The sequence below is a fragment of the Brienomyrus brachyistius genome, unplaced genomic scaffold (genome assembly GCF_023856365.1).
Source record: "Brienomyrus brachyistius isolate T26 unplaced genomic scaffold, BBRACH_0.4 scaffold52, whole genome shotgun sequence".
Classification (NCBI taxonomy): domain Eukaryota; kingdom Metazoa; phylum Chordata; class Actinopteri; order Osteoglossiformes; family Mormyridae; genus Brienomyrus; species Brienomyrus brachyistius.
Window position 1 is genome coordinate 857,964 of NW_026042327.1, and position 19,978 is coordinate 877,941.

Below are 19,978 nucleotides of genomic sequence, written 5' to 3' on the forward strand. Positions count from 1 at the left end.
AATATTTGAAAGTGTTAATCCTGTGTAACAATGTAAATAGATGTAATGATAAACTTAGAAGCATCTAGCCTACTCCGAAAGTAATGGCCCGAATTTTTTTTAACAATTTACCTACCACCCTGTACAGTAGGGGGTCCCAACTTCCGGTCGGTGTTCCGGTACCGTCCGCGCGGAGTATTGCACCGGGCGGCAGACAACCGGGGGTAGAGGAGCCAGCCGTCCCGTTTATTAGGGGATCGCGCCGTTTTGGAAAGAAAGCTGCCCGTATTGATGTACGGAAATACGCCATTAGCCCCGCATGTCCGTATACACCGTCAATCTCCCGCCGCTCGGCGTGGGAACCCCCAAATTATACCGCCGTCTTACCCATCCGTGACACTTTTCTACGACGGAAACCGATCCGCGGACATCGAAAGGTTGGGAAGCCCTACTAAACTAGCATGTTTGAGATGAATTTACTAACCAAATAGTCTGTCATTATTTAAATATTAGCAACCACAGTAGCAATAAAAACCACTGCACTTTAAATGACGTTAAAAAATATGTAATATTAAAAAAAATTTAATGTTTTTTATTGTATTATAGACATTTACTATGTCATTATAGTATAAAAGGCTAAATAATCAAAGTAGCACAACATCAGTTGAAGAATTCAAAGACATTTTGGAGAGCTAACAAGCTACTCACCTCTGCGCCATTTTCACTCAGAGTTTGTTGTGCTTCAAACGGTAAAGTTTGTTTACGTTGTTTCTATGGAAACTGCTCTGACTCTCCGCTTGACCGTAATATAAAGGCATGTATGCAGTCATTTTCTGATTGCAGATTTGATCCCTATGCAGTAATTGACGACTGACCTCTTGGACCCTCTGGGCTGCCTTCACCTGCATTGAGGCAGCTGTTACGTTTGCTGTCATTACATTCAGCCCAAAATATCAAAGTACAGGATTTAAGATTTGAATTAGTAACAGGACCATGGGAAACAAAACATATATGTTATTGATCCCTCGAAGAAAGTTTTCAATTTTCTCCTTCTTTCAGTTCTTAAATAACGTGTCAGTTTTTGCTCTGTTTGGTTGGGATTTACCATTTTAACATTGTAGCAGTTCCTAGGCAATACACAGACAAATTCTTTTTTTTAGGATGGAATTGTTATGCTGTAAACGATTACCTTCACGTTTCAACAAAGGTACTTGCTTTCGATATATAATTTTTTGTACATGTGTACTCTGGTCATACCCCTTGTACATATGGATGGCATGGAAGGACAGTCACTGCAGTCACCTATACTGTCCCTGTCTGCTTTTCTCATTTAAGTGTTGATACGGCAAAAGAAGATGGACCTTTTGTAGAAATTTCCAGCCAGAGACTTGGTTCCTATATGAAGAGAATATTTTATTTTAATTCAGGCTTGCATGTGATCTCCCCTTTACTGCACAAGGAGGGCACACACATCAACAATTAGCAATGCAGCAAAATACAGATGAACAATTTCTCACAGTTTCAGAATAAATCAGATTTCTCTGTAATTCAGAGATTGTCTAAGACTAGATCATTTTCTGCACTTGAACCTAATTTCAAGATAAATGACACCTGGGTCTATTAAAAGAAGGTGATGCTGCCTGACCCACCAACCAAGGCTGGGAGGAAAGGGAGGAATACTAGTCAAAGGAAGGAAGAAAAGCAGCCCACCCTATCTCATGGTCATGGATACAAAAGTCAGGGAGTGTTACGAAGAAGACACCACACTTAAGACCATTGGTTTTATGCACTGAATTACACCAGATAGAGTTTTTGCATTCTAGCTGTGTTACGTAACATTCCTCAGCCTTCATTTGTTTCCACAGAATGCAGGACATAATTTAGGGTGCCAAACAAGACAGCGGAACTGCAGTATAGCCAATTATTTGTTTCAGTAGTTTTATAACAACTCGAATATAAAATGTTTGTTTTTCTTAGATAAAAGTCCAGTTGAAACAGACTTTATTTTTAAATGTTAGATTGGATTTAAGAGATGGAACATGTTGCTTGTGTTAATACTGCTTTGATTTTGAGGATGAAGTCTGAAGTGTAGGTGACGTGTAACAGGTTGTTATTTTACTTTTAATTTATAATTATACAAGATTCTGTTTTCCTTCTTCTGTCTAACCTGATGGGTACAATATCCTTTAAACTTTCCCATGATGCTTTTGTCCTGCATCGCCCCTCCCTCTGTCTTTTCCCCTTTATAAGGGTCCCGACCTCATTTCCTCTTCCCTTTGGTGTATTGCACACGTGGGAAGAGGTGAGGATCTAGTGGCAGGGTCCCCCGAGTTAGTAAATCAATTGTATAATTATGACCCATATATTATATATTATATTTGATTTATTATTCATCATAAGCAGGGGATAGAAAACACATCTATACATAAGTATATACATTGTTTTACTTTGAGCAGAGAGAGCAAGAGGGCCAGAGCATATGAAGTTTACCCCTTTCCTTATTGTTCCCAACAGGTTCAATAAAATCCGGGAACGACAACGACATCTGTAATATCCCTTCCTCCTGCACCCCACACACACCTGATAACACCCCAAAACACAATGCAGAGTATAGGCAGGGAATGACCGGTTACATAGGTACACTAGTGCGGCTTGTAAATATGCCCTTAATTTATGCCTGAATATCCCTCCCATATAGTGGCTGACCACATATCATGTGAAAGACCCGGAGAGAGTGAGTGTATATATATATATATATATATGTATGATGTGCATGTGAGAGACACCATCGGAAGTCTGGTTCAGTTCCTCAGAGGCACTACTATAGAGGCGCTTACAGTAATAAACTTGCTGACCGCAAAAACTGGCACTATGATGGAAGTTATGCAGAAGTGCAGAGTAGATGGAATAATTTTTGTACCTCAATAAGATTGTATGCCTTTTGCCTGTGTCTCCAGCCAGTGCCGGGGGTGAAACGCGCCTGCAATTATCAGCGGGATAACATTATCATTCTTTTTATTCTGTGGAAAATGAAAGACCGATTTGCTGGCCAGATTTATTTATGAATCATAAACATGTTGTGGGCTATATAAGTAAAGTCAGGGCTCTCAAGTCTTATGCATTGACTGTGAGACACTTGCATTTCAACCAGTTCACATGCTCACGCGCCGCACCTTATGTTTGTCAAGCTGAGAAGTAAGGGTTAGGGTTATAATTATCAATAAATAATGTACTTCCCTGTGAAACAATGATGCTGGATGTTTATTTGCATATCATGATATGGTGCAGCCTTTTAATAGGTTTCTGTTTTTCTGTTAATCCATTCATGGTGTTGAATAAGTCAGCAAGCATAAGTCTAAGGCTAGTGAGTGACTGGTGTTTTCGGGGGAGACTCCCTAGAGCTGGAGAGAAATACCTTAAGGCACGGGATGAAAAATCCCAAATCTTCCAGGAAAAATGTCAGCATTATATGTATTTGCCACACAGAACAGAACAAAAAATTCCTTAGGGAATCACTCGCCTACCATAGTCACTATACTACTCAGAACGCCTGGCAGCCACCAAATCAAACATAGGAAAAGGTCCGGATTTATAGCGTTAGAATGTGGTAGAAACTAATATCCATAACGTACCATCCTAGAACACACTGTGTTCTAAAATTTAAGCCCAATTAAAATCTGAATATTAAATGAGGAAAATAATTTGATTTGTTCTTCTATCCCAAGTTGTGGTCTAAAAGCAATAAGACCACCATCCATTATACCTGCTTTGGGGAAAATGCACTCCTGTAGCCACTAGGGGAGCTCTCACCTCTTCTGGGCCCAGCTAAATAATTATGTTACGCATTCTAACAAGCTTTATTATCTGTGTCAATAAGCCCTGCTTTTACACTAACACTCCTGCTGAGAGGCTAGTTTGATTACCAGTCTTGCCCTTGTCATTAGGAACACATGAGAATTTGCGCAGTGCTGTTTCACAGTGGATTCTCACTGGTTTTCCCCAAGACTGGTACGATACATTTTATTCAGTTTCATACCACAGGTTATTGCAAGAGGGATCAATTGGTTTACTTTTATACTGGTGCAAGGAAACTATTATTATGATGGTGGGTTATCAAACACAGTAGCTGGCTACCTCAGACATAAGACGCCCATTACGTACCTGTGTGTCACCTATATGGGCTTGGAATCTGTATATCAATTGAAATAATTATTCATAGCCCAGATAGCATCATGTTATTGTTTCAGCGTTGAAGTATAGTTAAATGCATTGAATTATGGTCAGTGATAAATTATCAGCATTGAAACTGAATTGATTTTTGGTCAGATGTTCAATATTGAAAAATTAATGGTGGCGAAACCTTGATATGAAGTGACTTTTTTAACATTGAAAATAAGATGCTGAGTTAACATCAATATTATTGAAAATAAAAATGGAAAAATGAATTTATGGGGGGCGGCATGATGGTGCAGTGGTTAGCACTGTTGCCTCACACCTCTGGGACCCGGGTTCGAGTCTCCGCCTGGGTCACATGTGTGTGGAGTTTGCATGTTCTCCCCATGTCGTCGTGAGGTTTCCTCCAGGTACTCTGGTTTCCCCCCACAGTCAAAAAACATGCTGAGGCTAATTGCAGTTGCTAAATTGCCCGTAGGTGTGTGTGTGTGAGAGTCACTGGTGTGTGAGCGTGCCCTGCAATGGGCTGGCCCCCCATCCTGGGTTGTTCCCTGCCTCGTGCCCATTGCTTCCAGGATAGGCTCCGGACCCCCCGCGACCCAGTAGGATAAGCGGTTTGGAAAATGGATGGATGGATGGATGTGCACCAAAGCACACACGTTTTTTTCTGGTGGCTTAAACACATTTTTGTAACTACTGGCTATTTTGCAAAAACTCTGCACACAAATAAAAAACCACCAAATCAGCAAAACATTGTAGGTCTCTTGCAAAAGCTAATAAATCGTGCTTAACTCTTCAAACCTTTGGAAAAATTGTATTTTTGTACCAATCAGTTAACACAAACCATCATCTTAATAAGCACACAATGTGCCAACTACACACTTATGGTAGGAATGGAAAACACATCTGGCTTTTGCTTTCTCTGTGCACGAGGTATGTCAATTTGAGGTCATACTTTTGTCATAAATAGTTCTGTAAACACAATTCAAGATTCAAATTTCAAGTATGAATGTTTATTCACATGCATCAAAAGAAACATAAGACAACATACAATTTCACTGAGAGAGAGAAAAAAAATCATTCTTGTCGTCTCTTTGGGTCCGGCCACAGAATTTCATCAACATCACATGCAATGCTTTCTAGTCCAAGGCACCGGGGAAACTCTCCTGGAGTGCCTCATCCAGGCCTGACATGATGCCTGGTCAATATTCTCGCATGCCTCCTCCATTGCCTGTAAAAGAGCCATGCGTTGATGGGGATGACGATCATAGACCTTCCAGCACCAGGCAGAGAAGAATTCTTCAATCGGATTCAAGAATGGAGAGTAAGGCGGGAGGTTGAGTACAGTGAAGAGTGGGCGACTGTAAACCAGTCCTATGGAAACTAATATTGTCCCATATGATGACATAACTGGTCTGTGAACATTAGTGAGCATATGATGTAGGCTGTCCAGGAATGTAATAATGTGTGCAGTGTTACATGGGCCCAGGGTTGCATGATGGTGAACAGCACTGTTCTGACTTATAGCTGCACACATAGTTATGTTACCGCCACGCTGTCCTGGGACATTGGTTATGGCACCGTGTCCAGTAATGTTCCTGCCATGCCAACGCGTTCACTGTTTCATTCAAAAGGGACTCTGTAAATGTGCTTCATCCTGATTCTGTTGTATGCCAGTACACGAGATAATGCAGAGATGCTCACATTGTTCATGTTTTGGGAGGTGGTGTCATCCTCTATTATACGCTGCTGTATTTCTCGTAGCCTAATGGAATTATTTGTGATCACCATATTAACTATATGGGTCTCTCGTTCTTCAGTGAACATTCTTCCTCTGCCCCCAGATTCTGGATGTCTAGCAGGTCTGTAGAGTACCCTTTTCAGTTTTTACCTGTACAGCATTGTTGTGTTTCTCATTAGAGTATAGTACTATTACAAAACGTACTGTGAAGTAACTGTACTAACCGATTCTCATTTGGAACCGACCTTATGATGCCTGCTACAGCGTAGCGGCTCAGGTCAGACTGAACCCATTGGCCAGCTTCCCTCAGGGTCATTCCATGGTTGATCACATGATCCACTGTTGTAGCTCTGATGATGTCACGGGACGCTGGAAGCCGGTAAGGCGAACAGGCAGGCGAGCAGTCAGGAAGCAGGCAGACAGGCGAATTACGGGGCAAACTGGGGTTTTAATAAGGGAATCGGGGGAACGGGTAGCAGGGAACATCTGACGTGACTAACATCAATGACAGACACGGGTTAGTACAAATCAGGAACTTAAATACATGAAACAAGGCAGCAGGAAACAAGACACGACTGGGCACGATCAGGAAATCACACGTGGGTAATTAGGGGGCGTGGCACACACGAGGAGCGGACGGAGCGGGCGTCACAGAACCCCCCCCCAAAGGCGCGCTACACCGGGCGCGCCCAGGAAGGGGGCGACGGACGGGACGAGGGAGAACAGGACCTGAAAGACAAGAGCAAAAATCAATGGGGGACAGGGAACAAGACAGACAGGCAAAACTGACACAGAGGCAGAAGCCAGGACAAGACACGACACAGGACCGGAAAGGCAGACAGACAGACAAGGAAGGGAGAAACAGAGGGAACAGGCGGAACAAAAGGAGCGGGAGTGACGGGAGGGAACGACGGGAAACCAGGAACAGAGCGGGGCGGAACAAAGGCAGGAGGAGGAACAAAGACAGGCGGGACAGAGACAGGAAAGAAGGGAGAGAAGGAGGAGGAAGGAAGGGGAGCCCGAGGGAGCCCCAGCGGGCGACGGGAGGCAGCCGGAGGGGCCGCAGGCGGCCGGGAGGCCGGAGCCGGAGGGGACCTCGGAGGGGCCGAGGAGGCAGGGCGAGGGACCCGCGGAGGGGCCAGGGAGGAAGCAGGAGGGAGCACCGGGGAAGGGGACGAGGGAGCAGGAGGGGCCCACGGCGAAGGCCCAGAGGAGGGGGGAGCCGCAGCAGGCGGCGACGTCCGGTGGAGGGCCGGAGGTAGGGGCCCCGCAGGCAACCGAGGAGCCGCCGTCGGGGAGCCCCCCGGCGACCGACCAGGCACCGGAGGGGGGAGCGAGGCAGGGCGACGAGGCATCGGAGGGGGACCCGCAGGTGACAGCCGACCCGGAGGGCCAGGACCCGCAGGCGCCAACCGAGCCCCAGCGCAGGCGAGGCAGGGCGAGCCAGGGGGCAGGGCGGGCGGGACCCCAGCCCTGCGTCTGTGTCCCCGCCCCTTACGGGACACGGACATCACGCCCCTCGGTCGGGGCCGAGGACGCCGAGGCAAGGGCAGAGGAGTCACAGGAGCAGGGCCAGGGACAGGAGCGGGGCCAGGGACAGGAGCGGGGCCAGGGACAGGAGCGGGGCCAGGGACAGGAGCTGGCTGCAGTGGGGGCGCCTGCCCGGGAGCTGCAGCAGGCGGCTGCAGTGGGGGCGCCTGCCCGGGAGCTGCAGCAGGCGGCTGCAGTGGGGGCGCCTGCCCGGGAGCTGCAGCAGGCGGCTGCAGTGGGGGCGCCTGCCCGGGAGCTGCAGCAGGCGGCTGCAGTGGGGGCGCCTGCCCGGGAGCTGGAGCGCGGTCAGGAACAGGAGCGCAGTCAGGGACAGGAGCTGCAGGTGACTGCAGTGGGGGCGCCTGCCCGGGAGCTGGAGCGCGGTCAGGAACAGGAGCACGGTCAGGAACAGGAGCTGGCTGCAGTGGGGGCGCCTGCCCTGGAGCTGCAGCAGGTGGCTGCAGTGGGGGCGCCTGCCCTGGAGCTGCAGCAGGTGGCTGCAGTGGGGGCGCCTGCCCGGGAGCTGCAGCAGGCGGCTGCAGAGGGGGCGCCTCTGCAGGAACAGGTGCGCGGTCAGGAACAGGAGCTAGCTGCAGTGGGGGCGCCTGCCCGGGAGCTGCAGCAGGCGGCTGCAGTGGGGGCGCCTGCCCGGGAGCTGCAGCAGGCGGCTGCAGTGGGGGCGCCTGCCCGGGAGCTGCAGCAGGTGGCTGCAGTGGGGGCGCCTGCCCGGGAGCTGCAGCAGGCGGCTGCAGTGGGGGCGCCTGCCCTGGAGCTGCAGCAGGTGAAGGGGGCAGCGAAGGCGGCTGCGCAGGCGGCGGTGGCTGCACGGCAGCGGGGTCCGCCGGCAATCGCGGTAACAAAGGCGGCTGCTCGGCCTGAGCAGGGGCCGCAGGCACAGGGGTTGCCTGCTCGGCCTGTGCAGGGGCCGCCGGCACAGGGGTTGCCTGCTCGGCCTGTGCAGGGGCCGCCGGCACAGGGGTTGCCTGCTCGGCCTGAGCAGGGGCCGCAGGCACAGGGGTTGCCTGCTCGGCCTGAGCAGGGGCTGCAGGCACAGGGGTTGCCTGCTCAGTCAGAGGCGGTGGCGGGACTGGCAAGTCCTGCGCGGGCAAGACGAGCGTGGCCCCTTTAAATCGTCGGGGTATTCGCGGGATGACATCTCGCACCGCGCTGGCCCCCTTATTGGCCAGTCGTTCGGGCCGGAAGAAATACCGCTCGAGAGGCGGGGGTAGGTCCGTAGCGGTGGGCTGCTCTCTCCGGACGGGGAAAGCCGGCTGCGCTAGCAGCGGTGCAGCGCCGGTGAAGGGAAGATTGACCGGGCTGTCCTCCAGTTCCCTGGTCGCAAGGGCAGCGGGGACGAGCGCGCACGCTCCCAGGTTTATAGACGGGGCGACCGCTGGCGACTTCGTCCTTTTCTTTTTCCGCCGGGTTTTGGTGCTGGCAGGAGGCTGCACCCTCTCCGTTAGGACGGACGACGGGGACCCAGCTTCCGTGCCTTGTGGTACAGCTAGCCCAAGTCTCCGCTCCATGAGACGCTGGGCTAGCTGCTGGAGGCAAGCACGTACCTCCTCCAGGAGGTGCTCGCTCTCCGGTGGAGGCCTCTCCATCAGGAGATCAGCGCTGCGATTGGCGAACTCCAAAGCCAGAGGATCCTCCTGGACCTCTGGCTGGTTCAACCAATAATAGGTCTCTTGCAGCAGACCGAGATGCTGCTCCTCGGTCTGCTGCCGCGCCTCCTTGGTTCGGTCTGTCATTCTGTCACGGGACGCTGGAAGCCGGTAAGGCGAACAGGCAGGCGAGCAGTCAGGAAGCAGGCAGACAGGCGAATTACGGGGCAAACTGGGGTTTTAATAAGGGAATCGGGGGAACGGGTAGCAGGGAACATCTGACGTGACTAACATCAATGACAGACACGGGTTAGTACAAATCAGGAACTTAAATACATGAAACAAGGCAGCAGGAAACAAGACACGACTGGGCACGATCAGGAAATCACACGTGGGTAATTAGGGGGCGTGGCACACACGAGGAGCGGACGGAGCGGGCGTCACAGATGACATCAGTTATTCTATTTCTTCTTACCCTTCCTCCTTCCTCTTCACCTCTTCATCCTCTAAATTCACCTCCTAGTCTTCATTAGTGGTGCAACGGATCACAAAACTAACGGTTCGGATCATATCACGGATTTTGAGTCACGGATCGGATCAATTTTCGGATCAGCAAAAAGGGGAGGAGTCAAATGTAATTTGCTTCTAATTTATTACAAGAACAATATGGCAAGGAACTTTTGGTTTTATCAAAAATAACTAAAATAAATTACAAAAATAAAACCAAGAAATAACTGAAAAAGCTGAATAAATACAATTTTTAAATAAAATTCTCAATACTTGAATACTTCAATGCAACAATTGAAAAACAACCTGAGAACTGAAAACAGGCCAAACCTTATAATGACAAATTTTTTTTCAAAAAGATGAGGATGTCTACATTCTCTGGGGAGAGAGTAGACCTCTTAGCTGTCACTATGTCACCTGCTGTGGAGAATACCCTCTCACTAGGAACTGAAGTGCCAGGCACAGCAAGGTAGTGTCTTGCCATTTTTGCAATGTGAGGGTATTTACACTCATTGTGTTTCCACCACGCCAGCGGATTACCACCATCCACTGGCAAACTGCTTGCTGCCCTGTATGATGCTACCTCCTCTTTGATTGTGTTGTAAAAAGTTTTCTCTGTGTCTGACTCTTTCACAAATGTATCCCCAAAAAGCTCTTCTATGGCAGACTTCTTTTGTGGAGGAGATGCATTTGGCCCTGTGTCTTCTTCAGAGGGTGTTGGCTCTGTGGCTTGACCCTGCAGAAAAAATTACTGAGTTATTTAACTATATTTCTTGTTATATATTTCATAGGCAATCAATAACATATGCTGGTAATTTTCAAAATTAAGATCAAATATTCACATAAATAATAGTTAAAATATTTTATAACTTAATTATATTAATATTAAATAATATGAATAACTGTATTATTTTTTACCTCTTCAGTAGCCACAATCTCAGTTGTGAGATCAGTGTATGTCTTCTCGCGTAGGGCTGGTTCTATGTGAGTCAGGGACTTGAACCTTGGATCAAGTGCAGTAGATCTGTGAAGATAATCTTGTATTTCAGGGGGGTTGGTGTATCTGGAAATCAGGTCCCCTCTTATGGCAGCCTTAACATCTCTGGTAATGCTGGTGTCTTCCTCATTTGCACACATGGATTGTATAATTCTGGTTTTCAGAGGTAGGATCATGGACACAGATGGTGCATTTTCAGTACTCAATAGGGTTGTGACTGTTTTGAGAGGTTTGAGGAGCTGAAGGACCTCCTCTGCTACTTTCACATCATCATCAGACAAGGTGACAATGTCTCTGATATTTTTTTTCAGTGTCTTTTCTGTCAGTGCAGAGTATACTGCTGCCTGCTGCTCAAGATAGCGCTCCAACATGTCATATGTGGAATTCCATCTTGTAGTGACGTCGTGTATGAGCTTGTGGGCTGGTAGCTGTAGCATTTCTTGCTTTGTTTTAAGGACATGAGCTGCTGTTGTACTTCTGTGGAAAAAAGAAACCACCTTCCTAATCCTCCCAAGAAGGCGATCCATCTGGTTAACTGAGATTCCTCTTTGGCATGTTAAATTTATCACATGTGCAAAGCAAGATATCTGTGGCCCTAGTCCAGCTTCTGTCACTGCATTTACTTGGTTTCTGGCATTATCTGTGGTGACTGGGATATTGCTACATGCATTGTGTCTCTTTAACTTCCACTCAGCTACTGCTTCTATCAGGATTTGCGCTAGATTTGTGCTTGTGTGAGTCTCATAGAGGGGGCGTGTCTGTAGCACCGGACTTTGCATCTCCCATCCCGCTGTTATATAATGGGCAGTCACAGTCACGTAGCTTTCGGTAGCCCTTGATGTCCACCCGTCTGTGGTGATCGAAATAGAGGATGCATCTGATAAGTCTGTGACGATTTTGCTTTTTTCCTGTTCGTAAAGTTCAGGCATGACCTTCATGCTGAAATGTGTGCGCGAGGGTATTTCGTACCGTGGCTCAAGCACTTTTAGGAGGTTTTTAAAACCCTTGTTTTCAACAACAGAGTATGGCCTCATGTCTGCCGCGATAAACATCCCGATAGATTTGGTAATAGCTTTAGCCCGCTCTGATTCTGGTGCAAAGTGCTGCTTAAATGCAGCGGTGAGCAGCTGTTGCTGTGGTTGCTTCGGTTTGCATCCTGTCTGCACACCGGGGTGATGTCGCTTCAGATGCGTGGCCATACTCGATGTATTGCCACTTTCATACGGCTTTCTCGTGCCACAGTGTCTACACACTGTAACTGTTTTGTCCACCACCCTTCTTCCGTCATCATTATATTTTACAGGAAAGCCAAAATGCTCCCATTCAAAAGATTTGAATGATGCGGGAGGCTTTTCGAGTTCCTCTGTTCCACCGCTAGCCATCGTTGTTGACTGAGTCACATGTTCCGCTGACGTAAACACGACTTCTGTGTAATTAATTATTTATTACTTAAGCAATATCAGCAGAAAACACTGTTTTATCTGCGGTTATTTATTTTTTATTTATCTAAAAGTTTAAAAAACGAGTTAATCCGCGGATCACGTGCGTTCCGAACCGTGGGTCGTAATCCGTACGGATCACGGATCAACCGCGATCCGTTGCACCCCTAGTAGTTTCTTAGCCTGAATTAAAATAAAATATTCTCTTCATATAGGAACCAAGTCTCTGGCTGGAAATTTCTACAAAAGGTCCATCTTCTTTTGCCGTATCAACACTTAAATGAGAAAAGCAGACAGGGACAGTATAGGTGACTGCAGTGACTGTCCTTCCATGCCATCCATATGTACAAGGGGTATGACCAGAGTACACATGTACAAAAAATTATATATCGAAAGCAAGTACCTTTGTTGAAACGTGAAGGTAATCGTTTACAGCATAACAATTCCATCCTAAAAAAAAGAATTTGTCTGTGTATTGCCTAGGAACTGCTACAATGTTAAAATGGTAAATCCCAACCAAACAGAGCAAAAACTGACACGTTATTTAAGAACTGAAAGAAGGAGAAAATTGAAAACTTTCTTCGAGGGATCAATAACATATATGTTTTGTTTCCCATGGTCCTGTTACTAATTCAAATCTTAAATCCTGTACTTTGATATTTTGGGCTGAATGTAATGACAGCAAACGTAACAGCTGCCTCAATGCAGGTGAAGGCAGCCCAGAGGGTCCAAGAGGTCAGTCGTCAATTACTGCATAGGGATCAAATCTGCAATCAGAAAATGACTGCATACATGCCTTTATATTACGGTCAAGCGGAGAGTCAGAGCAGTTTCCATAGAAACAACGTAAACAAACTTTACCGTTTGAAGCACAACAAACTCTGAGTGAAAATGGCGCAGAGGTGAGTAGCTTGTTAGCTCTCCAAAATGTCTTTGAATTCTTCAACTGATGTTGTGCTACTTTGATTATTTAGCCTTTTATACTATAATGACATAGTAAATGTCTATAATACAATAAAAAACATAAAATTTTTTTTAATATTACATATTTTTTAACGTCATTTAAAGTGCAGTGGTTTTTATTGCTACTGTGGTTGCTAATATTTAAATAATGACAGACTATTTGGTTAGTAAATTCATCTCAAACATGCTAGTTTAGTAGGGCTTCCCAACCTTTCAATGTCCGCGGATCGGTTTCCGTCGTAGAAAAGTGTCACGGATGGGTAAGACGGCGGTTTAATTTGGGGGTTCCCATGCCGAGCGGCGGGAGATTGACGGTGTATACGGACATGCGGGGCTAATGGCGTATTTCCGTACATCAATACGGGCAGCTTTCTTTCCAAAACGGCGCGATCCCCTAATAAACGGGACGGCTGGCTCCTCTACCGCCGGTTGTCTGCCGCCTGGTGCAATACTCCGCGCGGACGGTACCGGAACACCGACCGGAAGTTGGGACCCCCTACTGTACAGGGTGGTAGGTAAATTGTTAAAAAAAAATTGGGCCATTACTTTCGGAGTAGGCTAGATGCTTCTAAGTTTATCATTACATCTATTTACATTGTTACACAGGATTAACACTTTCAAATATTCTTAGCTTGGTTAGTGTTAACTCAGTTCTTGGTAGTATTCATCTGGGTATTCATTTGATGTGGAGCACAGTTGTTTCGTATTTGATTCTAGTTATAGTTTGGTGACATTACTGTTTAATATTCTATTGCACTTACAGTATCGTGCATTTTACAGTAGATTTTTTTTGCAATCTTGCTCGCTGTTTCTTTTATTCTTTCTTTTTTATATATGTGAACCCTGTAATTATTTATTATAATAATTATAACAATTGTATTTTCTGTATGGTTGAAGAATTTCCTGCTCTTTATTTATTTTATTATCTCTCTTAAGTGCTGGTTAATCTCTCATTTATTCCCCAGAGAGCGAATTGAGAGAGCTGATCGATGGACCAACACCCAACACTGGGAAGCCTGGAACCTGTGGGATGAAGTGATCAACTGGGGAGAAGGTGTGGAGGAGTTCTCACCAGTGACACTCCCCACTGTCCAGGCTGGGGGGGTTAAGGGGGGATTGGGGGGGTCTACTGATTTGGGTAAGGGAGGGGAGAGTGTGGGAAAGGATGGACTGCTAGCCAGCACTAGTATTTCATCTCAAAGTCTTCAGAGTAATTACGGCCTTTCATCTGAAGACTGGGAAATTTATAAAACTTGCTACCTTAACAAAAAAAAGAAAGTCAGGAAGGACCGGACAAGCCGGGGGGAGGGTGAGGTAAGGGGGCAGAGTAGTGAGGAATATGTGGAGGTACCAGAGTGGGGAACATTTGAGGGGAAGGCCTCCAGGGTTGTGATGGAGGGGACAGAGGCTGGTATTAGTATGATGGATATGCTAAATGGAGGTGAGGAGAATGTATGTGAGGTGGGAGTGAATGTGGAGGAGGTTAAGGGAGGAGGAGGGAAAAGTACAGGGAATGCTGTGGAATATGTGGTGTCACAAGTAGGCAGAACTTGGCTAGAACCCATCCAGGAGGAAGACCTTGAGGAAGATGAAGAAACAGATGAGGAGCTTCAGGAAGCAGAAGACACTGATGCTGCCACAGTGGACAGTTGGCAGTGCATGGCGGCATATGTAGCCAGAATATGGCTGCAGACTTTACAGGAAGATGGACCTGAGGAAAATGAAGAAGCTGATGTGGTATTCCAGCAGGCAGAAGATGCTGATGCTACCACACTGGTCAGGTTTCAGTGTATGGTGGCATCTGAAGACAGATCACAGCTACTGACTATACCAGAAGAAGGACCTGAGGAAGAGGACGAGACTGAAGTGATGAAGACAGATAAAACAAAAGAAGATGCTGATGCTGCCGAGAAGATCTACAGTGAAGAAGAAGTATCATTCCATGTGAATGCCGAAGATCTTTCTGAAGATGATACTGAGAAGAGCCACAAGAAGAAGAAGAAGAAGATGAAGTGGTGCTTCTTCTGCTGTCCCCTGCCCTTCAGAAGAAGTAGCAAGAGGCAGTAATTATAAGGTTGTGAATTCAGGTTTACAAATGACTTAAAGCAGTAATATAACTGCATTATTGACACCTTCACAATGCACTGTAATGCATCCATAAATATATTATAGACATGGGTATAAATATTGAAGAAAAAAAAGCATAACACATTATAGCCATGTTTATTATGGATTAATGGCCGATATAATGTATTATGAAGATATTTATTGTGTATATATAGATCAGAGCATTCATAATGCATTATCAAGATAGCTATAATGTGTTATGCCTTTGTATAAGTATTTACAGCCGTGTTTTTAATACTTTTATAAATGATTTATAAGGCATTAATTGGGTATTTATTTATTTATTTATTAGTTATATGACTGCTTTAAGTAAAGTTAAGTAAAGTGTTTATTTTCTTTTTCTTAGAATACCCGTGTTAGAGCCCTGCATTGGGACTGGGATCCCGCGGGACCCAACGGAAAGTGATACTGTTTAAGTGTTAATGTAGCTATAAGATACGATAGGATAAGATATGCTGAGTTAAAATATAAGATAGGTTAACATGAAATATATTAATATAAGCTAAGTTGAAATATAATAAGATAAGATAGGTTAAGTTATATGATAAGATAGGCTAAGTTAAAATATAATAAGATAGGTTAAGTTAAGATATGACAAGATAGGCTAAGATAAAATATGATAGGCTAAGTTAACATATGATAAGGTAGGCTATGTTAAGATAAGAGATTTGCAATAAAACATATTTACCTTTCAAACTGTGTCTTTGTCATCTTTTCAGTGTTGTGTCTGTCTTTGTTTGATAATTTTGAATCGTTGATTTATATCTGAGACTCTCCTAAATGTCAATAAGCAGAGACGGAGGAATGGGAGGAAGGTACGGTTAAGTATAAATGATAAAGTATCAAAATCACAGTGTTGCCTTATTTTGACGCAGAGAAAGTAATTTCAGTGTTACTACCACATATGAGTTAATGGCTGCAAATGTTGGTGTTACAAGTGCTGGTAAATAACGCGGCGTAAGTTTAACTCCAGTGTGTTTCTGAAAAACGCACCGCCTTCTGCCTGCTGTCATTCGGCGAACGTGTAGGAGGCTATTCTGGTAACAGGTAAAGTTGTCATTCACGCGCATTACCTGTTAGTAAGTGTTTTACTATATCACACACCTTACGTCCTTTATAGTTGTAGTCCGGAGCACTCTGTATCCATGCTAACTAGCTAGCTAATGTTAACATGATGCAGTACAGTCTTCCAGCTTGGGGATTCCCACCCCTGTCCGCGGCCAGTATTCCACAGGGGGTTTGCGGAGGTGTTGGTTGCAAATGCAAACGATCCCTTCATGTTCATGTGTTGTGTTCTAATGTGTAAATAAAAGATAACTATCAAATTCAATGTTTATGTCCTATTATACTAGATAAGACTAAAATAGTTTGCCCTGCATATGGATGCCATGCAGTCAGAGTATGATCAAGATAGGGTGTGAGTGTGGAAAAAAGACAAATGTAACAGTATTTGAGGGAAGAGTGTGAAGGAGGGAAATGTAGGGAGAAGGAGGTTCCTCGGAGCTCCGAGATGTGTTTGGCTGTAATAAATCTGGAATATAGCTATATGACATAGTTTTTGATAAAACCAGCATTTATTTTTTAGGTTTGTCGAGCTCCGTCAAAACAATTAGAACGAGTCCATTATGTAACTGGAACCCCTCTCACATGTAAACACAGTGACACACTACAGCATTGGTTTGTTGTCTGAGGCTATGATACTGACCACAAACACATTCTCAAATTTCACTGCACCAATCATAGCATATGCAGGCAGAAAAATGATAGCAAAAAACATTCAGCATTAGACTCTAAAACCGTCTGTAATGTCTGTGTTTATCCAGTGGACCATAAATTAAAATAAGCTTTCCTATTTCAGTTTCTTTCAGATGTTATAAAGTAGTAAATAAAGAATCATATTAATTAAACCATGTATTACTGACTATCAGACAACTTCAACAAGTTACCAAAATGGATGCAAAATCAAAGATATTCATTTGCGCCTGGCACTAACCATGTACTCCTTCACAGTACTAAGCCATAGAAAGGGCCCCAATGAAACCCCTGCATTCCTGCATCGCAGATACTCTAATCTCAGCATTTATAAGATTATATTTGTACTACCTGCCAATTTTTATATTAGATGAGACTAAAAATTGAGAAATATCTATATGCAGAAGTAGTTTTTCCTGATAAGAAGGATAATATCAAGACTGTCAGCATTTACAAATCGAATTATGACATATCTGAGTAGCCCAGACTGTCCGGAAAATGGCTGACTAATGTACATACAGTGTAATAAGCTGATAATCAAATGGATAGAAAAACGCTCAATAATAGACAGGATTCAAAGGGTAAATAAGGTGCATCATGTGGAAGAGAAGTTAGGTGGCATTGGGGTGCATTGTGAGTTTCATCTGGAAGCTAGAAGGGAACAAACAGGGCTTTGGGGGGGGGGGGGGGGGGGACTTCTCCGGGGGCTACATCGCTCTACCTTTTTTTAAAATGATTTATTTAAAAAAAAAAAAAATCTTTTCTTCTTACACTATAATGGCAGGTTTAGGACTAATACAGTACAGTCATAACCAGTGTCAGGGATTCTATGCATTGCTACACAGAGACAAGTCCAGATATTGAGCCCAAGGCTAAAATTGTGGTTTACTTACAAGTGCACTTTGCTGGGCAGTGGGGGTGTTTGTCCTTCTCTGCTCACATTTTCCCCTCTTATCCTGTCTTCTCCTCCGCAGCCCTTCCTCCTTCTCTCTGTTGCTCCTATATTCCCTCCCCTCCAGTCATCTATGTTCTCCTTCCTCTGCGGTCTCTCCTCTTCTCCCATTCTTCAGTTATACTGTCTTCTCCGCTCTCCCTGTATCCCTCCTGTCTTCTGGTCCTGTCGTCTTTTCTCCAGTCATCCCCTGCTTCTCAGTCATCTCTGCATCTTTTCTCTCATTTGTTTGCTTATTCTTTGATTGTTTGTGTTATTCGTTAACCCACCACCCTATGCTGGATGAGTCTTGATGTTTTTTGAAGTTTTTTTAAAGTTAGGCTTCTTCCTTTGTTTTTGTGCCATATCTTCTGCCCTCTTCTGGTTGCGGCAGTGCATGACACGGGTGGAAAATAGGGTTTTTTACAACACACACATCAAAACCAAAAGGATCAGGAAGGATCAGAATTCCCACTCTCCTTACCAACACCTCGAAAAGCCAGGCCTTGCCGTGCCAAGTACTTAACTTCAGAAGATTTTTCCTCACTTGCTGCTGCTCTTTCCAGCTCATCTGAAGGTTGAATATTAACAGGATTGATCTTCTGAATCCATGTCATCAGTGCTAATCTGTGGCACTGCCTGTCTTTATGTGCACTGAATTTCCCCAGTGCCTTTTCCAGTTTCACATGCCAGTCTTCACAAGAGCTGAATGTGTCTTTCATGCCAGTTTAGACATTTGTGTTACAAATTATTTTGCACAGTAGAAACAAAGAACCCCCCTTAAGACGAGGGGGGGCTGTAAGGGAGCCCAGTGTGATCTTTAAACCATTTCTCCTGAAAGCAGGGTCTCCTATTTGATAGACGTGACATTTACATTTGGCTGATTTGGTGAAGGTCCAAGCTCCTCCCCCCTCCTCCCTAATACACCTTCATCTTCACCTGCCTGTCTGCTCTCTCTCTCTCTCTCTCTCTGTCATTGACTCACACTCAGTCTCCCTGATTAAATGCTGTATCTGAAATACACACCACAGGCCAAACTAAGAAGCATATTAAACTAACATCAGGATCAGGCTGCGGTGACATCATTATTCACTCTTAACCATCAATATTTGCTCCTTTTCTCACTCCCCTCCATGTCGCCTGCATTCTCTGCCGTCAGCAGCCTCTTGCTGTCTCTCCCTCTTCATCTTTACTCTCAGCACAGCAGAGTTTACATGAAAGCAGTTATCAGTAAACAAGTGGTGCTTCTTGGCATGATGCTCAGGAATGGATTTCTAAGGATTTGTTACCTGAATGGGAATGATTAATATATGAAGAACCTTTGACTCACATACTGTATACGTCTATCATCTGACTGGCACTAATTATCTCACTGTCTGTACTTACTTTCCTGCTTTTCTGTGGTTGCCCAAAAACTCACGATTGTCACACTTCCTCTTCATGATGACAAGCTACTCACTGTGAATAAATGCTGACTGTAATAAAACTATTTGCATTTAAATCACACATTAATAACGCAAAATACCTTAAGTAAGCAAGTATAGCTTTCTACAGTAATGGAATATAAAATTAATTAAACCTATTACTGTCTACAAAATAACACATTCAGCACTATATCAGACTTTACATCAGCTTTCTGACCATTATAAATATACCTGAGTGAGCACCGTTGTTAGTTTCTAGGAGAATGTGCAGTTAATAACATTTCCAGGTAATTTAACCAGCGTAACTGCACATGAGGCAATTATTATAATTATAATCGTAGTAGGGGTAGGGGGCGCTATAGAGCGAAAGGGTGACTACGCCACTCTGTAACTGTCGCTAAGACGGTTATTTTATAATCACCTTTTGCTGGTTTGATTTAATATAGAATGTATACTGTGAAATGTATGCCAGTGCCCTCTGCTGACTATTTAATTGATCCGTGTTAACCCTTGAATACATGGTCAGGTGACGGAATAGGGTAGGAGTAAATGCATGCTGGGAGATTCATGGAGTCAACTTGTGGTTTGTCGGCTTGTCACGGCAGGATCTGTAATAACTCCTAAGCATTTGGTCAGAAGGCGCACACGGTAATTTATATTTATTGTATTTACTTGTTGTCTTGTATTGAAAAGTGGAATTGCGGTGATGTATGAGCCGCTGTTTAGCGGTAATATCATGGATCTTTTAGAATGTCTTGTAAGATTAAATGTAATGCAGGAATTTAATAATATGTTTATTTTATAGTTTTTC

The 19,978-nt window shown here is 44.8% G+C and overlaps 2 protein-coding genes across 2 annotated transcripts in view; one reads left to right on the forward strand and one right to left on the reverse strand.

Annotated features, from left to right (window-relative positions):
* The window catches only part of LOC125723834 (NACHT, LRR and PYD domains-containing protein 12-like), a 360,722-nt gene that overhangs the window by 167,208 nt on the left and 173,536 nt on the right, over nucleotides 1-19,978 (reverse strand). The window lies entirely within an intron of this gene.
* Nucleotides 14,124-15,720, forward strand: LOC125723863 (uncharacterized). Its single transcript, XM_049000706.1, has 2 exons — nucleotides 14,124-15,007; nucleotides 15,407-15,720. The coding sequence occupies exon 1, from the start codon at nucleotides 14,326-14,328 to the stop codon at nucleotides 14,998-15,000; it is 675 nt and encodes a 224-aa protein (XP_048856663.1). The 5' UTR covers nucleotides 14,124-14,325; the 3' UTR covers nucleotides 15,001-15,007; nucleotides 15,407-15,720.